This window comes from Delphinapterus leucas, chromosome 1, assembly GCF_059928025.1.
Source record: "Delphinapterus leucas isolate spDelLeu-1000000601 "Yukka" chromosome 1, BTC_Dleu_Yukka2, whole genome shotgun sequence".
Classification (NCBI taxonomy): Eukaryota; Metazoa; Chordata; class Mammalia; order Artiodactyla; family Monodontidae; genus Delphinapterus; species Delphinapterus leucas.
In genome coordinates, this window is record NC_143129.1 from 125694808 (window position 1) to 125719232 (window position 24425).

The 24425-nt window shown below is 39.7% G+C and overlaps 1 protein-coding gene across 3 annotated transcripts; it reads left to right on the forward strand.

The window, feature by feature from the left end:
- Positions 1 to 5: 5 nt before the first annotated feature.
- CRYZ (crystallin zeta) lies at positions 6 to 24065 on the forward strand. 3 transcript variants are annotated; one of them, XM_089920895.1, is made up of 10 exons: positions 19 to 114; positions 4790 to 4885; positions 5001 to 5124; positions 6759 to 6911; positions 10925 to 11088; positions 15405 to 15456; positions 19791 to 19940; positions 23077 to 23178; positions 23279 to 23374; positions 23839 to 24065. In XM_089920895.1, the coding sequence occupies exons 3-10, from the start codon at positions 5014 to 5016 to the stop codon at positions 24001 to 24003; spliced, it is 993 nt and encodes a 330-aa protein (XP_089777021.1). In that variant the 5' UTR covers positions 19 to 114; positions 4790 to 4885; positions 5001 to 5013; the 3' UTR covers positions 24004 to 24065. The 3 variants fall into 3 exon arrangements, with proteins under 3 accessions (XP_022436787.2, XP_089777021.1, XP_089777024.1); XM_089920898.1 differs by having other exon boundaries at positions 4836 to 4885; XM_022581079.3 differs by lacking the exon at positions 4790 to 4885 and having other exon boundaries at positions 6 to 114.
- Positions 24066 to 24425: the final 360 nt, after the last annotated feature.

Here is a 24425-nt window from a genome sequence, read left to right on the forward strand (position 1 = left end):
CTGGGGGCGGGGCTAGGCGGAGCCTGAAAGCGCCGCGGATGACGCGGCCCGTGTCTTTTTTCCGTGGAACCTGAGGGATCCCTCACAGATTTTGATTTCCCACTCTAGAACCGGGTAAGTGGTTTAAAAAGCCCCCTTAGTTCAGGCTGCTGAACTCCCCCGCGCTCGTCCCAAAGGAACCGAGCCGGATTTTGGCTGCGCTCCTGTCCTGCGTTCCGTCCTCCCCTAGAACCAGTGAATAAGGTGTTCGTGGCCGAAGTTATTCCCCTCCAGGGGCTGCAAGTTGGTCATCCGTAAATCACCAGGGCAGTTTTACTTGCTGGTCCTGAGAGCCCGGCTTTGCTTTCTGGCAGCGTGAGCGTTTCGGGTGCCACAGCGGGGCGCCCGTTGGTACTCCCCGCATCCCGCTCCCCCTGCCTATCCTCCCTCTAGATTTCCCCTCGGCCCGGCCTGGGATCTGGATTCCTGCGGCCGCGCGCGTTTGCTGTGACCCCCCGCCACAGGCAGCCGGAGGAGCCAATTTCTCGTTTCAGGCTCCTGTTTCCCAGGGCTCTTTCTGTCCGGCCTTTCCTCCTGCTTTGCCATCAGAGTTGCCGTCTTACTTTTGGAGAGAAATGTGTAGATTTTTTTCATCCTCCGCCCCCCGCCATGGCTCCCACCTAGAAGAATTTTCAAAAGAAAGAAAATTAACAAAACACGCTGTGAACACATCGTGGGATATTTACGCAGTTCCTAGAGGAAACTTATATCAGTGACCAAGAAAGGTGTGTTAATGATTGAACCACTGAAAGGCTAAGGTTTGGACTGTTGGTCCGCAACTAGTAGAAATGGCGGTGTGATTCCCACTGAAACCACTGGGATGCTCCATGAATGTCTGGTCAGCAGTAGTAAATCCCACCGAGCTCTGCTCCATCCAGTCTTTTCCTCAGAATACCTGGCGGGGTTTAGGATAATTATCTATTCAACTCCTCCTCCACCCCTTCTTATCAGAAGTGGGTACTGAGATCCAGGCCAGTGAAGTAACCCGACAAGGTCACATGGCCAGGAAGAGACTTTGCTGTGGCTACTTTTAATTGTTAAAATTTTTTCTGGGTTAAGAATAAAAAATAATATGCTGACATGAGTCATTCTTGATCAAAAGCAGCACATTTTGTAGTGTTTTATTCTCTTTCCAAGTTTTTTTTTCTTGCTAGAAATTCTTACTTAAGAATTATTTAAAAATTTTCTGTTTGCTTTTATGATATGCCTTTGCTTTGGCTTTGTGAATTGATCTGTTCATTTTGTGTGAAAATGTATTTCCCACATTTTCCCTATCTCTTTAATTTTCATTTAAACCAAATGGATTCAAGTGTAGCTTGGAAAATATCACTCTTTGAGGAAGAATTTTAAATTCTGTATTTCCTCCATTTGCAAAGTATGGTTGGCAACCTTTCAGAGGTAAAAAGTAAAACCAACATTAAACCAAGGTGCTCTAGTTTTTTAAAGTTTATATTTGATAAATAGAAAAACCTATTTGAAGTATAGGCTTAATTAAAATACACAAGCAGTGTGACAAGCCTGCTGCTGACTGCAAATGATTTACTCTGAATAATAGAGCTTACAGCATGTCAAGCGTGCTCTGAAGCACTCACCATGTGCTGTTGCAGTTCATCTTCACAAGGACCCTATGCTAGGGAGTGTTGGCCCCATTTTACAGATAGGGAAATTATTAGTTTTCCTAATAGAATCATATCCAGTGTATCTCTAGTGGAGCCCTTAACTTATGGGCATTTGAAAATTTTCAGACTCAGAGCAGATACCTTAATCATAAAATATGTAATGCTACCTGCTATCTCTAAGAAATTAAAGGTCCTATATGCCAGCATTTCAAAGGGTGAGATGAAAAGGATTTTACAGTAAGGGGAAAAAAACACCTAACAATATTTAAGGTGTTGGGTTCCAGCTGTGCTTCCGTGTGACCCTGGTGAGCCTCTTAACCCTTTGAATGTTTTCTCATCCATAACATGGATGGTGATTTTATTTCCACTTCTGCATACAATTAAATGGTGGTTTTAATAACTGTTGCTTTTCTACCTATTGTGAAAATTATATCAATGGGTGTGAAAGATGTGCTTTTTAGAAGAAATCAGGTGTCGCAAGGGTTTAAGGATTGTAATTACTATTAGTGTGTTGTGTCATTTTATTATTTCTTTAGCATAGTACCTATATTGTGAAGCAGATGAGGATCCTGTGGGTAGTTGAGGGGGTTCAAAGGCAATGAGTGCAGATTGGAGCCTGATCAATCATGGTGGCAAAGGTTCAGTGGGAAGTAAGATCTCCAGAAACAAAGTAGAAGTCAGAGCTGTCAAGGTCATGCCCTGTTTCCTTACGAGCTCCATAGGATAAGGTGTAGTACTGGGCAAAGAAGGGGGGTCTTCTAAATCCAGAGTTAAGGATGAATCTTCTCCTTCCTTTGTTCTTTTCTTCCAACTTAGCAAATGTCCAAAAGTGAGGGGAAAAAATGTATGTGCTAGATATTTTTGACAGATCCTATTTCAGGGTAATTTTGCTTTTATTACTGCTACAGCTTTTTGAGGGTACCAGTGATGTCTGTTGATGAAAAGATAGATGCGAGAGCTTGAAAGAAATAAATAGGTAGGAAGTAGGTAGATATTGAAAGTGGAAAAAGAGCTACTCCTCTTAACGTGGTATGTGCGTGCATTGGGGGAGATGAGGGCGGAGTGGGCAGGAGCTGGGGAGGGGTGGGGCTTGTTCTCTTTGCCCTCTGTGCTCTCTGAGTTTGGTACAGTGCCTTGCTTACAGTTAACGTTCAAAAAATACATGTTGAATGAATAACAACCAGTGTTTGGTATTAGTGTTTTGTTTAAATGATCCTCTGGACTGTGAACTCTTTGAGGCTAAGGACTTGATTTTACAAAGAAGTGCTGTAAATATTGTCACATTAAATCAAAGATGACTATAGAATTATAGAACCAAAGATATTTTAACGAATAAGAAATTGGAAAGGAGAAAATAGATGGGAAAGGAACTGTGATATCACTATGTATAGGAGTAAACATTTGTCAGGTTCTGTGCTTGATACTTGCCGTCTCTTGCATAGTAACCCTGAGTGGAACTCAAGTTTTCAGATGAAGAAGCTCAAAAAAAGTGACTGCCTTGCCCAAGACCACACAGCTAGTTCATGATAGATCTGGGATTCATACTGAGAACTGTCAGATTCCACAGCCCACACTCTTTCCACAACACCATGCTGAAGACAAAAAGGAAAAAAAAAAAAATCTTCTTATTTTCAGAGTGGAAAAGTCTGATCTGTGCGACCTTTTCTTTTTCTGTTTTATTTTCTTTATGTATATATTTCACTTTCTTCTCTAAGAAATACTCAGCTTGAGCGAAGACCCAAATAGAAATGCGGTAGTGAGACTGCTGGGTAGGTATGGCGTGAGCTGCCTTTTCCTGGTCCTAGCTCCCTGCACAGGACTTCTCACCCTAGGACTGCTTGGTGCTCTACAGTGCAGTGAGGCTTCTGCCTGCTTCTGCCCCCCCTTTTTTTTTTTATAAGAGGGCTGCCCTTCAGGATATGTCATTGCTAAACAGCCTTTTAGCAATGGAGAGTTTACTTTCTCCTCTGTGCTAGGTACTATATTAAATCATTTTAAATAAAGGGTTTTTAAATGACACAACTTTTGATTAATTATATCAAGAACTTCCCATTAATACCATCAAAGTGCTTTGATTCCCTTCACACGTGGAAGGCTACTTTATAGTTAGCATGGGCTCCGTTCTGAGGAGTCCTGTGTTGAACTGCAGTACAGTAAAGATCTTTCATCTCAAGCCCTAGTTTCTGCAACTCTTTTTGATGTTTCAGTGGCTCATGGTTGGTGAATATGATTATTCCAGAAGTTAGCAAAGATGTTCCCGGTGGTGGCAGAGTCTAACGATATTTGATATGGTTAATTTCAAGAAATTGTCATAGCACACAAATAAAATTATGGAGATCAGTCAAAGCCCTTTCATTGCATCTCTATAGGTATAAGATTTTCAAAGTTATCCAATTCTCTATATAAATATTCTTTACCTTTTCTAAACTTATTTTAACTCTTGAGTTTTCATTTCAATATTAACAGTGGTAGCGGAGAAAGGTTAACTATAAATTACCCTCATGATTAAAAAAGATTACATACAAAGCAGTGTTTTTAGTTTTTAATGTTTGTTCTTCTTTGTAAAGATGAATGAGCTTCATAAAACTAAGTGTTTCAACATTGATAAATCTCAAAAACTTAATGCTGAGAAGAAAAAGCAAGTTTCAGAATTCAGTACAATATGATCCAATCTAAATAAAGTTTGAAAACATGCAAAACAATAACAATAGCACATATTGTTTACCAATGCAAATACATGTGGCAGTGGTATTACATCATGCCTGAGAAGGATGAGCACTGAGTTTATGGGAATAGTCATCTCTTAAAACTGTGGGACAGAAATGGGATTGGGGATGGGTACCGGAGGCTTTGGTTACATGTACATGTTGTAGGTTTTTACAATGTTAAGATTTGTTAAAGCTGGGTGGCAGTTAAATGTTTATTATATTCTTTATATTTCTTTCTATATTTGAAATATTACATAATCTAACAAAAGAAGATCTATTTATCTAATGTTAAGAAAACTTAAATTAGCTCCTAGAATTCCAAGATGTTGCAGCCCAAGCTTACACCAAAGGAAACCTAAGATATTGTATCATGCTTCACCTATCCAGATGTTTTTGTTTGTATGTTTGATTCCCTTGTTGAAGGCACTGAATCCCTGCAGGAAGTAATATGAAGTACTTTGCTTTGTAGCTGAAGGATTTGTAAGATGAAAGGTCCTCAAACATGAAATGAGATCAGTGGTAAGCCCATGATTTAAACTGTTGTTTGAAAAATTGTTTGATCTTCTCCCTCCAGGGGAAAAAACATAGTGATAGCCTAGATACAATATGACAATATGTTAATTTTTTTCCTTAGTATCTAGGTCACCATGGCGACTGGACAGAAGTTGATGAGAGCTATTAGAGTTTTTGAATTTGGTGGACCAGAAGTGCTGAAACTCCAGTCGAATGTTGCCATACCAATTCCGAAAGACCATCAGGTGGAAATCATTACTTAAAAACAGGCAATAATTACACTGAGTGTGCATCTCTAGCACATCAAGCTAATGTTCGAAAGAAGCAAACTCACAATGCTTTATAAAGACATTGAATTAGGACAGAGTTTACACTGTTTGCCTCTATAAGCTCTGACAAGGCTAACATAATTCTAACTAGTGAAGTAAATGTATAAAAAGGAATAACATCTTGTAAGAAAAGTTTTAAAGTTGAGAATCATCTGTGTAATTGGATTTTTCTGAATGGAGTCATAAGTAGGTTTGAACAAGTTATTCTATTACAGACTTTCAGTCATGATCTTTGTTTTATGCATGGGGAAAATAATTTTCTTCTGCATACATGCTTTTTCGCATATAAGAAAATTTAAATGCAGAGTTTAATCATTTCCGGTGACTTCAACAATATACTTTTTCAATAAAAATTGTGTATTTTTATTATTGCACCTTCCATGGCTCTCAAGTCTAATTTCCTTAGCAAGCTTTATGAGAGTTTTTACAGTGTGGCCATAATTTGGCAAAGATTTATTTCTTATCATTCCTTCTCAACAGACTGCTGTAACAACACAAGCTTTATCTGGTTTCCCCGAGAGGTCCTGTCATTCCTTCTGTCTTTGCACATACTATTCCTTTAACCTGAAATAGCCTTTTTGTCCCATTCTGAAAGAATTTCGACTCATTCTTTAAGACCTAGCTCAAATACACTTCCTTTGTAAGACCTTTCCTTACTTCTATATCAGAAGTAATCGTTCTGTATCAGTTAAGGTAAAATTAGCTTCTATTGTTGATGTAGCCTCAAAACGTCAAGGGTTCAACAATAGAAAATGGTGTCTCATTCACTTAATTTCACAATTCTAAAATGTTGGTGGATAGAGTTCTCCTCCAAAGTGATTTAGGGACCTGGATTTCTTCCATCATGTGGCTCTGCCACCTTCAACACCTTTCTTCTGAGTTTGCTGTGAAAGGGTGGAGACACTATGTGAATTGCCTAGGAAGGTCTTTGTGGGCCAGGCCTGAAAGGAGCTCTCATCACTTTTGTTCACATTCCATTTGGCTACTCGTAACTGTGAAGGAGCCAGGAAGGAATATTCTTCCTACCTGCCTAGGAGGAGGAGGAAATAGATTTGATGAGCACATAGTGGTCTCTGCCACACATCCGCTCATATTTCCGCCACTGGTTTTCCCAAGTGTTTATAATATAGCACATAAACCATTCTGTCTTATTTTTTTTTCTTTTTATTAGTGCACTCAGATTTTATTTTTTAAATTTTTATTGGAGTATAGTTGATTTACAATGTAGTGTTAGTTCCAGGTATCCAGCAAAGAGAATCAGTTATACATATATATATATATGTCCACTCTCTTTTTTCTTTACATTCTTTTCCCATATAGGCTGTTACAGAGTACTGAGTAGAGTTCCTTGTGCTAGACAGCAGGTTCTTATTAGTTATTTTATATATTATAGTGTGTGTATATGTTGGTTTGTAAAACTGTAACGTGAGCTCATTGAAGGCAGGGCTTTCCTCACCATTTTTATAGCTCCCATAATCACTACAGTCCTAGCATAATGCTGAATGAATGCCTAAATGCTCTGTTTGAACTAAAGTACATTGTTATTGCAGGTTCTAATTAAAGTCCAAGCATGTGGTGTAAACCCGGTGGACACATATATTCGCTCTGGTACTTACAGTAGAAAACCACTTCTACCCTATACTCCTGGCTTAGATGTGGCTGGAATAATAGAAGCTGTCGGAGAGAGTGTATCTGCTTTCAAGGTATTACATTTTTAATTATTTCTATTTTAGCTTAATATGTATGTATATTTTTAACATTTTAACATAGCTGTAAAATATATCTGTGTTTAAGTCTTTAAAAGGCCCCATTACACAATTTCTGCCACTTGGGGGACTCCTCTAGTCAAAAAAGAAATTACCTTTTATCCAGAGACCTTGCTTGTCTGATTGTTGGGAATAAGTGCTGGGTCATTTCTGTGTTTCCATATCCCCGCAGAATTGAACTATGATCCTTTGATTTGACAGAAATACGTAAGGAAAGAAAAGAAGCAAGGAAATTATACTATTTCCTAACTCTTGGTAATACACAGCCAGCATAGTTTTTTATTTCTTCTATAAAATTAGTTTCACAGAATACAGGGAAGGCTAATTCTTTTGAATAATCAGTAAAAGATGAAAAAATGCAAGGTCAGCTCTACATTTTTAGAGCTGTGACTCAGACCAAGGTGACCGAGTCAATGAAAATGTTATGATCAGGGCTTTCGTTATTTATGTGCCAAAAGACATAAAAAACATAGTATATTCATGTTCTTTCATCTTTCCTCATGATTCCTTGACCTGCTCAACTATGGCAGCACATTTACCAAAATTGAACTGAGACAGCGAAGATTAACGTGGCCCGGGCCCAGGAAGCCGTGCAAATTCCTACAGCTTTCCACTCCTCCGCCTGTGGCACTCTGGCTTCTGCCCCCACCGCTCCACTGAAACGATGCTTGCTCATGTCACTAATGGCCTCTATATTGCTGGAGCTAATGGACCCTTTTATGTCATTATCTCTCTTGACTTCTGTGTGACATTTGACACTCTCAGCCACTTACTTTTCTTAAAAATCTTTTTCTTCAGCTCCTGTGACATCCTCTCTCTCCCTTCCTCTCTGGGCATCCTTTTTCAAGCTCCCTTTTCTCTGCATGCCCCTCACATCTTGGTGTGTTGCCCAGCGCTCGCCGTCCCTACTTAGACTCTGCTTTTTATATTTTCTCCCTCATGATGGTCTCATACACACCCTTGGTTTCCATTATCACATGTGATATCCTTAGCTTAGAATCTTCTAATAAGCTCTGGACCCGTGCTGTCCAAGTACAGTAGCCACTGGCCACACATGGCTATTTAAAATTCACATTCAATTAAAATTAAAAGTTCATTTACTCAAATGCTTAATAGACCCAGGTGTCTAGTGGCTACCCTGTTGGGCAGTGCAGATGCAGAGCATTTACATCATCACAGAAGGTTGTGTTGCAGGGCACAGGACCCACATCGGCAACCTCCAGGAACCTCTTACTCATTGTGTCTAAAAGGGAGCTCATCTTTTCTCACAGCAGATCTGCTGCTGTCTCGTGTGACTGTCTTGGTGACATCTGGGGTTTGAGGCTTACCTCTCCATTCACTCTCCCTCACTCAGCTCTCCCTTACTGGAACTGTTTCCTCTCTCCTCTTTTCCCCCCCACTGCCTGTAGTGTAGTTCCGGTTATCTTACATGGTCCTTTACCTGGATTCTGTAATAGGTACAACTTACCACCCTCCCTTCTTCCCCTGAGAATCTATCCTTGCTCTATAAGGAGTAATTTGCTAAAATGTACTTATGATTATTATACATCTCTGTTTTAACTCTTGCATTAATTCTCTGTAGATTTCAAGGTACTGCTGGAACTGCTTATGTTATGAAAGAAGACTGTTTCGTGCTCTCTCCCCCACCTATCTTTTTCCATTCTTATCTCCCATTCCTTCTCACCCTGTAGTTTATTCTTTAGTAATAACTGTTTGTTCTTCCCTGCATATCCCATGCTCTTTCATCTCTGTGTCTTTGTTCATATTGGCTCTTCTGCGTGGCAGAACTAAACTGAAACTTATAAACATGGGTTCAAGGGCTTTTACCCTCCAGCTTTCATTTCTTTTCATTTTATCTCCCGAAACTATTACATTCCACACATTAAACTACTTATTCGTTGGGAATGAATGCTGATGATTTCTCAGCACCTATTCCTGCCACTGTTCCTTGACGTACTTTGTTTCCTTCATCCATAATGACTTTTCCCAGGTGTGGTTTTCAATTCAAGATCTTGTTCTGTCCTTCAAAGCCTACCTCAAATACTAGTTTCTCAGTGAAGCTGTTCTTGAGTCCTTCAACTTAGAAATAATTCCTTTCTTTTTCTTGTACCTATCTTTGATGGCCCATCATATTTGCCTTGCTTTGTAATTATTTCTATCCTTTTTTTTCCTCTTCCTAGCATTTAAGAAGCTTGAGATTAGGGAGAGTGTCTTGCTATTAATATCCATCACAGAACTTGAAGTACTACTTTCCATAGTGGATTCTCAGAACAGGTTTGATATTGAAATCAATGCAATGTGTTTTTAAGCTGTAAAAACAGAATTAATCTTAAATTAGTCATACTTGACCATTTGCAGGCGACACTGTTAAGCAGTGATGCTTGTCTTTGACTCCTAGATGCCTTTTGTACCTTTTTTATCTCTACCTCACCACATAGTGCTTTATTATAGGGCAAATTTAAGTATATTGAGAATTATTGCCTTACTGTTTTGCTTATTCCAAGGAATATTTCCTTTTTTATTCTCTTTAAGAAATAGGAGTTAGCTTTTATTGTAATTCATAGCTGACATAGAATTCAGCTAATAAATGACTGAGCCGGGATTTGAATGTAGCTATGGCAGACTCTAATGTTCATATTCTCTCTACTACATTGAGATTGTTGAGGCTAGTTCTTTAATAGACCTGTGAAATAGATTATGAAAAACTGTATTCTCTTACTTTATCTTGGGTGTGTGTGTTGCAAGGGGGCAATAATGAGAAGAGGCAAAAAATGATAATGATTTTCATCATTGTACAGTGTACTCTTATATTACTGAAAGGAATGGAAGACCGTTCTTTCTCAAACTTGGCCACTAAGTTTGGTTTTACGCTGACCTGCATAACAACATGAAAAATATTTTCTACAGGTGTTTTTTATTTTCCTGTATCTTTGTAAACTATTGTGTGTGTGTGTGTACACTCTCATATATATTTATTCTTGAATCTGTAATCCTACATAGGTGGCAACAACTCTGTTGCCTATTTCATGCTCAATTAAAAAGAAATCTTATAAGATTTCCATGTATTATGGAGAAAAAGAAGAAATAGGAGTTAGGAGAGGTGCTTGTACTGAGCAGTCTAATTTCCCTAGTGTGCAGGTTACTTTGGGCAGGCCTGTAGTGCTTGTGTGGTGCCTTACCTTACCCTCAGTCATGCATCTGCTTTCCAGTAGCAAGGACCCAGCAGACGTTTGTTTATTGAGAGTTTTTATGTTTCTAGTGCTGTGACAGGTGAAAACATCTGTCCTGGCTCATCTTTGCTGTTCAGGATCCAGGCAGAGTTGCCCGCTTTTTGGTGTATGCATGAAAAATGGGGGAAATACAGAAACAAATCTATGGAAAAGATTTAGAACAGGTGTTTGGTGTGTGGAAGAAACCTTACATTTTATTTGTTTCTTCTCCCTAGTATTTTGGACCAAAAAAAGAAAAAAAAAGTTTTATATTAACTGCCATTTACTAACTGCTTGATCTGAGCTAATTACTGAACTTGTATGTGCCTCAATTTCCTCATCTGTGTAGTGGGATTATCTAAAGGGAGATAATGAAAGTACTTTCCTCATGGGCTGTCATGAAGATCAAATTAGATAATACTCATTAGACACTTAATGCAGTGCCTAGCACAGCAAGCTCTCAATAAAGGTTAGTTATCATCATTATTATTAGACCATGCTGGACATTCTTTCTTTTATTTTTCCTATTTCCCTTGATTTTACTTCTTACTAGTTCCCATTAATAGAACATTTAAAAATGTTCGGTATTTTGAAGTTATTTTTATGAGACCTTAGGATGTAGAAAACAGTTTATAAATACTCATTTATTTCTTGTTATAAAGGTTGCATTATAAAGGATCGTACCCATTTTGACATCATTTTTAATCCCTAAAGCATTTATTAATTTATTGCTTTCCCCAGAAAGGTGACAGGGTTTTCACTACAAGCACAATCTCTGGGGGCTACGCAGAATATGCTCTGGCAGCCGATCACACTGTTCACACACTGCCAGAAAAACTGGACTTTAAACAAGGAGCTGCCATCGGGATCCCGTATTTTACTGCTTTTCGAGCTCTGCTTCACAGGTAATAACACCCTCTGTCAGCTTTATAATCAGCACTAGAGGAGGGCAACATTAACTGGAGGAGGATAATATATAATTTATGCTTCCTACCACCCGTCCACCGTCGGTCATTTTTGGTTCCCATTTGGTTCCCATTAAGATTTATGGAGTAGAAACTGCTAATTTGGGAGACTATTCTAATCACTGAAGAAAAAAAAGAAGAGCAAAACACTGTCTTTGTCTTCGACATGCTCACAGTCTAGTAAGGGAGGGAGTAAGGGAGTAAGAGTAATAATATTGATGTATAATGTAGAAAGGGCAGTGGTAGAGATGTGCATAGGTATCTATGGGATCACAAGGGATGTGCCTATGGTGATGAGCTAGGGCTTCGTGGCAAGATGTAAGACTTGGATTATTTTAAAGCCATGGTTCAAAAATCTTGTTATCCAGCTCCAGAAACTAATTGCTGCAACTTAAAAGGGCTGTACCCTAGACCCACTGGTCAGTTTCCATGGATGATACCTGAGAATCTATATTGTAATTAAATTCTCTAGGTATTTGAAAAGGATCAGAGGGACTTATCCTGGGGAAGGGTAGCTGGGAGTGGGGAGCGCATCCTAGACAATGGGAATAGTTGGTGTGGGGGGGCAAACATCATGGTATCTGGGGAGAAAGAGCTATAGCAGTTTGCTTTTGTTAGATAGAAGATTTCAAGGCAAAGAGTGCTGAAGAATAAGGTTGGGACATAGTAATCTCTCAATAAATGTTAGCTGCCATTATCAAATAGGCGGGATTCAGACAATAAAAAGCTAGATTATAGCGCTCACACATTGTTCCGTAAGGGATTGGGGGGGGTCATACAGTGGTTTTTTCAGGAGAGTGATATTGTCATATTTGTGTTTCAATAAGATCACCTATTTGCTATGCGAAGGATGGATTTGATGACAGGAATGGAGAAAGAGATGGGAGGGTCTTATAGAAGTACCCTCTAGGAACAATACTTAAGGGCTAGAGCAAGGGTCGTGGTAGAGATGGAGAGGAAAGGACAACTGTTTAGGGGGTAAAATCAGAAATATTTGGTGACTGCATGTGGAGAATGAGGGAGAGAAAGAGCTTAAGAATACTTACAGCTTTAAACTTGGGTGATGTTTACTTTGACAAAGAGAAGGAGGAAAAAGTTTCAAAGGGAAACTGAGTTCAGTTTTGAATGTGAAACTAAGACAGACATCGTCATGGAGAAGTCCAGCAGTCTGTCGGATGAAAGAGTCTGAAGCTTGAAGCTTGGAGGTATAAATTTGGGGCTGTCAGCATGTGGTGAGAGCTGGCAAAATGAAAGTCATTGAAATCCCTCAGGGAGTGAGAAGAACAGTGGAGTGAGACTAGAATCTTAGTGAGCATTAACATTGAAGAGTGTGGTCAAACGTAGGGAACAGAGTCCTAAGGGAACCAAAGGGAGTGTATCCCAAGGGCAAGAGAGTCCAGAGTCACCATGTCTGTTAAACATCTGTTAAGCTCGTAGGTGTTGAAGACAGGAATACCTAGGTTATAGCATTGTCTCCACCTACTACTGGTCAAGTTGCTTTCCTGTCTCAACTGTAGTTTACTGACTTGAAAAACATGGATGATAATAATAGCACGTACCTCATGGGGTGTGCTGAGAATTAAATGAGGTAATTAGTGCATGTAAAGCTCTTAGTATGCGAGTAGTACAGTCAGTGTGGGTAGTGTTAGGGGTAGTAGTTGATGTTGCTAACAAGGAGGTAAGCTAGTTGTCAAATGCAGCAGTGAGGGCTATTTGGGAAAAAATACCAGCCGGGCTTAGCAATTAGGAGGTCATCGGTGGCTTTCGTCAGTTCATTTTCAGTAGAGTGGTGGACAGAAGCTTGATTGAGTGGGTTGAGGAAGGGAAAAAAAAATCGATTCTTGAATGGAGACTACTCTTAAAAAGTGGGGGAGACAGGCAGGAAGGGGTAGAAGAGTACTTGAGGAGAGTGTGGGAACAAAAGGTTTTTTTTAAGGATGGACAGGACTTGGACATGTTTGTAGCTGAGAAAGGATCTGTCAGAGAGGGAGAGATGGAAGGCTTGGAAGAGAGGGCGGAGTGGCAGATGGAACAAGATCCTGAGCAGGGCAAGGAGACGACTTAGGACAGAGATAGAGAGATTGGCTTCAGGTCGAAAGGAGAACTCATCTGTAAAGCTTGGAGGAGGTAGTGTAATTATGGAAAGTTGGTGGGCAGGGAGGTGAGACGTTGAAGGAGGAAGACAGAGAGAAGTTGGGGCAATGTACCATGGGGTCCAGGCTGACTAGGGAGGGAAGTGAGGCCAGGAGCAGCAAGAGGGCAGAAAAGGAGCAATTGAGAGACAGCGATCTGTGAAGCTGAAGAAGTTGTGAGAGAGTATGGGCTTACAGAATCAGGATAGGAGGTTAATATTGCTTGTTAGTGTCTCATATTCCTCAGGTAGAATGGTTAGGGGTGGCTACCAGGTGTAGGGAGAGAGTGGTAAAAGCAGAGGAGAATTCAGGAATTGTGATTTGCGGGTTTCCTCCCGTGAATGTTGAAATCTCCCAGATTGGGGCTGGATTGGGGGTGGAGGAGGAAGCCTATGTGCCAGGTCCTAGCCTTCAGTAACTGCGATGGGGTGCTACAGCAGCACAGAAGGCCAGGCCACATGCTTCAGGCCTGCCGTGGGCCCCAGGGACAGAGGACTGTTAGTTAGGGTTCTCCAGAGAAGCAGAACCAACAGAATGTATATATTGATAGATTGACTTGTGGAGGCTTGGTGAGTCTAAAATCTGATGGGGAGGCTGGCAAGCTCTAGAGCCCGATAAGAGTAGCAGTTCAAATCCAAAGGCAGTCTGCTGACAGAATCCCTTCTTGCTCTGGGAGAAGTCTGTCTTTGTTCCATTAAGGCCTTCAACTGAATGGGCGAAGCCCATCCACATTATGGAAGATAATCTGCTTTATTCAAAGACTACTGACTTAAATGTTAATCTCATCCAAAAAAGCACCTTCACAGAAACATCCAGAATGTTTGACTCATATCTGGCACCATGGCCCAGCCAAACTGACACATAAAATTAACCATCACAGTGATCCTACACAAGGATAGATGGATCGTAGCCATGGGGATCCAGGAGAGGGTTAGCCAGCTTTTTCTCCACCCACTGCAGGCCCAGAGGTTTAGGAGGATGTGCTTAGTGTGTGAGGAGTTGTTTATAAGATTTAAAAAAAATCATTGGGAAGTATTTCATGACCCCTAGCATAACATTAGTGATCCTATTCCCTTACATTTGTATTTTACTTTTTTAAATGTTTTGGTAATACCTATCTCAGTTTATCATTGCAAACCCTCAGTTTAACTCACTGCCCTCAACCCCTCATCTCCAAGCAAGCATGTTGGAGAAACTTCATTTACTGACGCAGTTGTCATTTGTCAGCTGTTGGCACGGGGGCTTGAGCAGGACTCCAGGTTACTGTGCTCTCACTCCCAGCTTGAACATAATGTCTGTACGGGGTGGCCACGCCCTATTGTCCTGGTGAGTAAAGGACCCTTGCTGGGCGTCAGACCTGGATCACGCATTGGTTGCTGGCTTGTGACATCAGCACTTGGCCATCTGAAATGATAAGGCATCCCTCTTTGTCTTGCTGCACGTTCCATGTTTTCAGTGTAATAGAAAAACAGTGGTATGAACCAGAAGTAAAAAGAATATGTCATTTCACCAGAGGGTCTGGACATTTTAGGGGCTGACAGGGGAACCTGTGCGACAGGATTTATTGTGTTTCGTACTCTCTTACCATCGCTGACTCAGCATTGCTTCCTGAAGCGAGGGCTTAGAGGCTGTGCAGCCAGATGTTCAAAGGCATGGAGAAGGAAGGCAGTAGCTGCTATGTTTACTTGGGTATTACTCTGTGTTTACCGTGGAATAAAGACTGAGCTGTAACGACCCTGTTTTGCGACACTTTCTGTGGGACTGAATGGCGGACTCCAGTTCCTCTAGGTGAAGCAATTTCACTTAACACACCAACAAGGCCTCTGAGAAGGTAGCCCAATAACGTGATCCCGGCATCCCAACGGTGACTGGCATGTGATTGACTTCCAATAAACATTTGTTGAATGAATAAGTGAATTGAAGGTTTACTTTTATCTGTGGCTCTGAAGAACCATTGTTTGATCCTGTGGAGCTTGGAGAATATCTTGGGTTATATATCATGATGAGTTTCCTCTTTGGGTAAGTGCTAGTTGAACTGAGGGTAGAGTTCTCTTAAGAATTATGACAAGCATTGAGCCTAATTAGCTCCAGAGTAAGGTGATGAAGCTATACTTTCTTTTTCAGTGCCCGTGTGAAAGCTGGAGAAACTGTTCTGGTTCATGGGGCTAGTGGAGGGGTAAGTATTTGTTCTTTAAGTTTATTTTTAAAAGAGCTTACGTTTGTGCGTTTCACGTTGTATTTCTTTAAGTTGTTTTTAAAAGCCAAATTTGTAAATATAGTCAAGGGTGCTTTTTTTCTTTTTGTAGCGAGGCTTCTTTAAATTCCGTCTTCTGAAGGTGATTCCCTGTCATTAGTTTAGCATTTCTTGGTTAATAAATTCAGTAGATTACCAGGTCAAAAATGTATGCATTAGGTTTTCCACCTGTGTTGGGTATGGACCTAGATAAGCCGGCTTTGTTTTTCTCTTCAAGTAGTGAATGTTACAAGAATATTTATTTAGAATTTTAAACAGTTCTTTAAGGTTAATGTAAATTCTACATTCCCTTAGATAAGGAAATTAAGGCTCATTAAAGCTTTACCGCTGTTGCCCCAGACAGCACTGCAAAGCCACACTGTGAGTCTTTGTCCTTTCTAGCTCCCTTCCTCCTGGCCTGCTGCGCTTTGATGACATTCGTGGGGTACATAGTATACAGCTGTGTCCCTCACACCACAACCCATGGCTTAAAATGCTAATGGGGCTGCAGGGGAGGGGGACTCAGAACTTATAAAATCAGCCCTGCAGTGAAATCATGCAACGCAAGGCTGTCAGAAACCTCTTCAAGAAACTGGCTGTCGATCTGCCTCCGAGGAGCTTAGAGGAAAAGTTAGAGCTCTGAGGTTGGAATTTAACAAGAAATCCACATGACCTCTATCCTGCACGTAAAGGCTTTAGAAATTTTGGAGACAGGATTTCGCATTTTTAAAATACAGGGCCTGGGGCTGGATGGTTCACCTTGAGGAAGCTGCTTAACCCTTTCAGGGCACTGTGTATTCCAGAGAGTAGATGGAAAGAAGTAACCTGTTAATGGCACATTGTTCCCAGAATAATGAGAGGCATCCTGAAAATGTGAATTTACCTCTAAACATGGCCAGATAATACAAACAGAGAATTCAGACCTCTGCATTATCTGTTAATGTGAACGTATCACCAGGTTTCACACCCAGCTTCCTGTGTACCTTCAATAGATTAATTCTGAAGGATTTCACGGATCAGACTATTTACTAAAAAACACCAAGATTGTCTTTCTGGGGCTTGAGAAAATATGACAGATATACCTTGTCCAAAAACGCCCATTGTTTAGCTTCAGCGAAGAGGCTATTTGGGGGTTAAATTAAATTTAACCCTAAATAACTAAAGGATCTGTCAAACATTCATGTATTTAAATTGCTTTGGCTTTCAGAGAGCTAACCTTGTGCTCTGTATCAAAGGGAGAGATTTCAGTAGGAAGGGGAGAGAAGAGTTTAAAGAAAATCTCTTTTTATTCCCTTTACTCTCTTGTAAAAAGCCAGGTTGCTTCACCATGATTTTTTTTAAAAAGGCAGAATCCGCACTGTTCCCTGTGCTGGCTGAGTTTGTTAAATCCTTGGCTGGCGGGGATAGGCTGGTGACCTGGTGTGTGAAGCACTTCTGATCCTCCCTGCCCTATCAGAGGGAAACAGTGCTGGGTTTTGTCTTGCTTCTGTTTGTACTTTCTGTCCTCATTTAAATCAAATTCCTTTGGGATTATGTTGTGTATTTAAAATGGTGTAGAATGTATGAACACAGCTATTATTCCGATATGTTGGTGGGGAGTGCCCTATTTTAGCGTCAGCAAAATAAATAGAAGAAAAAATAGTTGATACATCATGATATATGATCTATTGAAGGAATATTGTTAGTATAATTGTTGACAAGAATAGAATAAACAGCACCTTTAAAATAGCTACTGAGTGCCCCTTTGAAGTAGTTAGAGCATAAGGAGGTATATTTACATTAACTCTTAGGTTGAAATGTGGTTTTCTTAGAAGCCCCCTGTCTTTTTAATTGAAAATTAAAGTAGCAAAAATCAGTCATGCTAACCACATAGTGTATTGTTATTTCATGGAATTGAATGTCTGTTGCACTCAGTAGACAGTGAGCTCCCAGTGTTTGTTTTGGTGAAATCAAACAGATCCTCACCATAACCCAAGTGGGTTCAGGCTCATCATTCCCATATGCCATACAATCTTTAAGGTCTATTTCAGGCCTGGGAGTCTGTGATTCTGTTACAATTTTAATTAGTTTCTATCATCATTTTTCACCTTAATTCTTTTCTATCATGCCTAATCTATAATCATTTTACCTTCCTTTAAACCAGTGGTTATCAATAAGGGGTGATTTTGTATCATCTCTTCTCCTCCTTGGGGACATTTGGCAGTGTCTGGGGACATTTTTGGTTGTTACAACTGGGTAGAGGGGTCTGGCATCCAGTGGATAGAAGCTAGGCATGCTGCTAAACATCCTTCACTGCACAGCATAGTCCCCACTGCAAAGAGTTACCCGGCCCAATAGTGCCAAGTTTGAGAAAGCTTGCTCTAAATGTATGGGACCCTTATCTGTGCCATTCATTTGGCATGTGATCAAACGTATTTCCTAGTATTGCAATTTAAATAATTGCTTTTATCTATATTCCTAAAATAATTTTATTTCTCCTGTATACTAAGCACATTTATCTAGTGCTCTAGTGATTTCATCAAGTCCCGTGGCTTTAAACTGATGAATCTCAAATTTATGTTTCCATTTCTGAATTCTTGTTAGCCCATACCCATATTCAGCTGATGACTTTACATCTTCAGTTAGGTGAGCAATATACAGCTCAGCATGTTCAAAGTGAATTCTTAATGCTTTCACTAACTTGATCCTCTCTAATCTTCCTTATCCCAGTCAATCTACCCAGTTAATCTGGCCAAAGACCTGGGAGACATCCTTAATTTTTCTCTTTTCCTCACCTTCCACCTTCAATCTATAAGGAAGGCCTGGTCTTCCTACTCCCATTTCCCCCTACCTTCCTTTTGCCTCTCATATAATTGGAATTTCTTTTAAAAGCCTAATTTGGATCATATCCCTCTCCTGCTTAAACTCTCCAGTAGTTCTGCATGGCTCTTAAATGTAATCCAAAGCCTTTACCTCCAAGGCCCTGTGTGCCTTGGCTTTTCTGTGCCCCTCTGGCCTCATCTTCTGCTGTCCCACATGTCCCACCCTCAAGCCACATTGACCCTCTTTCATTTTTTTTTTTTTTTATTAAATTTATTTATTTATTTATTATTTTTGGCTGCATTAGGCCTTTGCCACTGCACGTGGGCTTTCCCTAGTTGCAGGGATCGGGGGCCACTCCTCATTGCGGCACGCGGGCCGCTCACCACGTCGGCCTCTCCCATTGCAGATCACGGGCTTCAGGCATGCGGGCCTCAGTAGTTGTGGCCAGCGGGCTCCAGAGCGCAGGCTCAGCAGTTGTGGCACACGAGTCTAGCCGCTCCGGGGCATGTGGGATCTTCCCCGGCGAGGGATCAAACCTGTGTCCCCTGCATTGGCAGGCGGATTCCCAACCACTGAGCCACCAGGGAAGTCCCACATTGACCCTCTTTCTGACCTTTGAAGGCCCCAAGCTTATTCCTGGTTCAACCATGACCATTCTGCCTACAACATCTCCAGCAGGCTTCCCTGACTGTCACGTGCTTATCGCTCACTTCATTCAGGTCTCACCTCTTCAGAGCAGCCTTTCCTGATGACCTAACTGGCCCCTTTCCCTATCTCTTTATAATCCAATAGGCTGTTTTATTTTTTTCAAGTACTTTTCATTTTCTGAATTTACTTTATTCATTTATTTTTTCATGTGTTTATTATCTTCCCCCTACCTTAGAACATAAATTTCTTGCATGAAGAATCATGTCTTGCACATAATAAATAATAAACATTCATCATATTAGTGAATAAGTTAATTTGCTCATGTATGTACCTGTCTCCTCCACTTAAGTGGTAGAGGCCTTACCTTTGTTATGTAATATTTTATATGTACAATTAAAGTATAAAGTCAGTGAGCACATTTTCATCATCTTTAAACCCTGTATCTTTTGCACAAAGCAGATGCTAAATGAACATTTTGTGCAGTGGTTACAAACTCAAGCTCTGCAATCTGATTTGGTCCAGCTCCTGTTTCCATATATATAAGCTTCAATTTTCTCATCTGTGGGCCAGGGACAATAACAATATCTACTTCATAGGCTTCTTGTGAGGATGAAATGAAGCAATACATAGAAAGTATTGAGTGTAATACCTGGCATATTATAAATGCTCAGTAATAGTTAGCTGTTGTTCTTATTTCTTTGTTTAGGCTCTTAAACTTCTTAACAATAGCTAGAACCTAGAAGAACCTAAAGTTCATTATATGTATTTAATAAATGTTTGCAGGGATGCAAAGAATCTAAAATGTTGGGCCATATTTTGTTTTTCAGGTTGGAATAGCAGCATGCCAAATTGCTAGAGCTTATGGCTTAAAGGTTTTGGGCACAGCTGGTACTGAGGAAGGACAAAAGATTGTTTTGCAAAATGGAGCCCACGAAGTGTTTAATCACAAAGAAGCTAATTACATTGATAAAATTAAGGTAAAATTGTTCTATAATTTTATAAAAGTAAAATTTTGTTTCATGGGAGACAACATTTTTTTTGTAAGTTCTTTTATCAACTACTCTCTTAAAGTTGTTTGTTTTGCTTATGTGTGTTTTAAAGATTTAATTAGTTTAACAGAGATGTCTAGTTTTCAAACCTTCACTATCATTTCTGTCTTGTTTATTTTTACTAAGTAAAATATAGACTCTCTAGAGGCTTATAGCTATAAAAACTGGTACTCTTTAATGCAAATCACATTTTAAGTAAAGCCACAGCTTTGTATTTGCAGCTGTGAGGCAGGTTTTTTTTTTTTTTTAATATATATTGTGAATATTGTGAAATGATCACCATAACAAGTCTAGTTAACATCTGTCCCCATACACAACTATAAAATTTTTTTTCTTGTGATGAGAACTTTTAAGATCTACTCTCTTAGCAACTTTCAAATATATAATACAGTGTTATTAACTGTAGGCACCGTGCTATGCATTACACCCCCATGACTTACCTATTTTACAACTGGAAGTTTGTACCTTCTGATCCCACCTTTACCCCTGTCACCCGTCCCCCACCTCCACCCCACCTCTGGCCACAAAAAGGTAGTCTTAATATAATTTCTGTTGGTGTATATTTTCCATAGAAGAGAAGTTATCCACTGATTAAAAAGTGGATCTGTTTAGCCTAGGGAGTAAAGTTTATTTGTTTACTGGATACTTTAGAGGAGTGAGCACTACCTCATCCAAAGCGCGAGATAGAATTTAGTTATTATTGCATCCATTCCATTGCTGCAACAGAATTCAAACAGATTCTGAAGTTCTCCATTTGTGCTATAGTAGCAGTTTACTAAACACCTATTACTTTGCTAATCCCCAAACTACTTGCTCATGTTGAGAAAGAATTGGTATATTCCAGGTACTGATTACTGTGTAAACAAGGTCATTACAAACTGAGGAAAAATATGACCGAGAGTTTATTACCACTAAATCATCTTGCCAAAAAACTGAGTAAAGGCACTCCTTTGTTATATGTTGAGGGAACCTAAAATTGATTGAGTATGCACTCATGATACCAGTATCAGAGATGAAAAATTGTCAGTTATTTTAAGAATATGTTTTTGTTTTGCAGTCAAATTCCGTCTCTTCTACTGGTTCCTTCTGCTTAAGTCTCTCTCATTCTCCAAAAACTTTCTCTTAACCTTTTATCTCCTCCTCCCCCTCCTTTACCACCACATTTCTTGAAAAAGTCAGGGGTACTTACTGCTCTTACTTCCTTACCTCCCACTGCAGTTTTGCTTCCACCCCAGCTACTTACACGGCTTGTCAGGGGTGCTGGTAAGCGCCTAGTTACCAGGCAGCTGCTCTTGACTCAGTCCTCATCCTGTCTGACCCTGACCACACCTTCTAGAAGCTGGCTCTCTTCTTACTTCTCCGACTTCATTTTCAGTCTCCCTTCTCTTCATTTTACTTAAATGTTGGTATTCCTTAGGTCTTTCCCCTTGCTCTCTAATCTTCTCTGGTGCTGCACCTCCATCCTGATTCATCTCATACACACCCTTATACTGCTGGTTTCCAACACTACCTCTGGCCTGTTTCATTCCTTCATGCCATCAGCCTACTAGATATTGACACTCATCTGGTCCCTCAGGACAGAAACCCACATTTCATTTCCTGTCCCTGTTGTTTAATCACCATTCTCCCTCCTACCCATCAAATTGGTCACCTCATCTATCAGTGTCATCTCTGACATGCCTTTCATATATGTCTCTGTTTCTCTTTTCCATTCATCCTTGTGACTTAGTTTAGTCCTCATCTTCTTCAGCCTTGACTATTATTCCCAGCTGAGCTAATCTCCCCTCTGCCTTCTCTACTGTCTCCAGCATTATTTGGTTCTCTGTTTAAAAAAAGGAAGAAAGAAAGAAAAAAGTCTTCAGAAATAACTGAAATGAGAGCTCCATGAGAATAGGAATTTTTGTCTTTCTTGTTCCCTGCTGTACCTTCAGTGCCTAAAACAGTGTCTGGCATAAGAATTAATTAACCTGCCCCCCAAAAGTCCAAATCTTTTAACGTGCATTTGATGTGTTTTCACAGTCTGAACCAATTTGCAATTTCTTGTCTCCCACCTCTTCCCCCACCCCCATCTCTTTCCCAGATACGTTCTCCAGGTCTGCTGGGCCACTTTCCAGTTCCAACCTGTACTCTTAGTCCCTACATCTTTGCTTTTCTGTTTCTTTTGTCCAGACCGACTGCCTCATGTCTAACTTCCTCTTGCGCCCTCTTCCTTCTGTTTTACTTAAGGAACTCCTACTCATCCCTCAGGGCCCAGGTCATCACCTCTGTGGAATTTTCTCTGACCTTTACATGTGATCAGAGTTGTAACTTTTATTCCCTCCATAACCTGTGGTTTATTTCTGCTAATATAGTACTTAGCCCATCACATCACAGTGAAGATTGTAGTGTTTTCCATCTTCCTCACTTTGTTTTGAGCTCTTTATGTCCATCTTGGCATTTCTAGTACCTCTCACAGTGCCTGACACAGGTATTCATTTTTTTGTTAAAATAAATGAATATAAGGTAGATATGTATAGCTTATTTAAGATCCAGTTTTAGATGCTGGGAACCGACATCTGAGAGCCCAAAGGAAAAGAAATAGTCTGCCAAGCTGATTGTAGACCACTTAGAACAAAACTGAATGCACACACACACAAAATCCTGCAACAGCAAACAGCCAGTGATTTTTTCTTTTGTTTTCTGTTTTTTAATAAAAACGGGAAACCCAATGTCCAGTTTTGGATTTTTGATTTGTTCCTTCTTTCTCTATTGAAGTACATTTTGAAGATAGAAAATTTTCAGCTAAGGAAAAAGTACTTTATAGTCAAGTTGAGTCTAAGTGCCTGAAAATTTTGGACAAATTTTATTTCATTATAGCAATTTATTTAATACAGACCTTTATCATTTTAGATGTTGTAGCTAGTACCTTGGAATTACAGCATCACTATATAATTACATTATCTTAAAATTTGCATTATTAGCCTTTAAAATATAGCATCTTATGTCATTTGAAACACAGTTCTGTAATATATGGGACTATGATAACAGTTATTTTTCCTAATCTACTCTGCATTCTTTTATATAGAAATCTATTGGTGAAAAAGGAGTTGATGTGATTATTGAAATGCTAGCTAATGTAAATCTTAGCAACGATTTGAATCTTTTGTCACATGGAGGACGAGTAATAGTAAGTATTTCATTTTTTTTTTACCACATTGTAGTTTTATCGTAATTTAACTCTGTTTTGCAGTCATCTTTAACTATAGACATGCTGTTTTTCATACTAGGTTGTTGGCAGCAGGGGTCCTATTGAAATAAACCCACGGGACACCATGGCAAAGGAATCTAGCATAATAGGAGTTGCTCTCCATTCATCCACCAAGGTAGGAAAAGAAGTGACTCTGATTTGGGTACCTTAAACATTGATATAAGTTGTCTAGTCAGGCAGACTGAAAATTTAAGTAGATGTTAAAGTTAGTTATCTAAGTGGGTTAAGGATTAATCCCTAGAAGATAACATCCCTAGAAGATAATCCTTAGAAGATAGGGTGACAGTATAATTTTATTTTCCAAGCCAAGGCACTTATGAAAGAGAAAGGAGATACTATTCACAATTACTAATTACTTCAGGACGATAGGTATTTTGTAAACTGAGACCGCCACAGACAAATTGCACTAATGGTTAACCTATAGAGAACTACTTTTTTTGTAGTTCTGGACAAGTTGACAAAAGCTACGTATTTGTGAGAAATTCTTAATGTTTTTTGTCTTAGATTCTGAAAAATTTTAATGCTTCTGAAAATTAAGTCATGTGTTCCTCTACTGAAAAAACTTTTTCTTTTCCTCAGGAGGAATTTCAGCAGTTTGCAGCAGCTCTTCAAGCTGGAATGGAAATTGGTTGGTTGAGACCAGTAATAGGTCCCCAGTATCCATTGGAGAAGGTGGCCCAGGCTCATGAAGATATCATTCATAGCAGTGGGGCTACTGGAAAAATGATTCTTCTCTTAAAATGATTAATCCTTCCACAGATTTCCTGCATAATTAAAGGTTTCTTACCTCAGTTTTACGTACACTACATTTGCTTTAATTAGCATTCATTTGATTCAGTGAGTTTCTTATATTAAAAAAAAAGATTTATCTTTAGCGATCATAGACATTGGAGTGCAATTTATTTTATAGCTGGCAATATTCTTTATGCCTTCTGCCTCTCGTCAAGGATTCATCATAGGAGGAAATAGAATATTAGTGGTCACTTGGCATTGGAGGGCATTACAGAAATTCCTAACTGATACTTGATCATTGATTCCATACCTTTGACTAAAACATGCTAATTCAAAGTAAGACTGCTTGATTTCCAAGCCTACTTCTTTATAAGAACCTTATAGGGACTTCCCTGGTGGCCCAGTGGTTGAGACTTCGCTTACCAGTGCCGGTG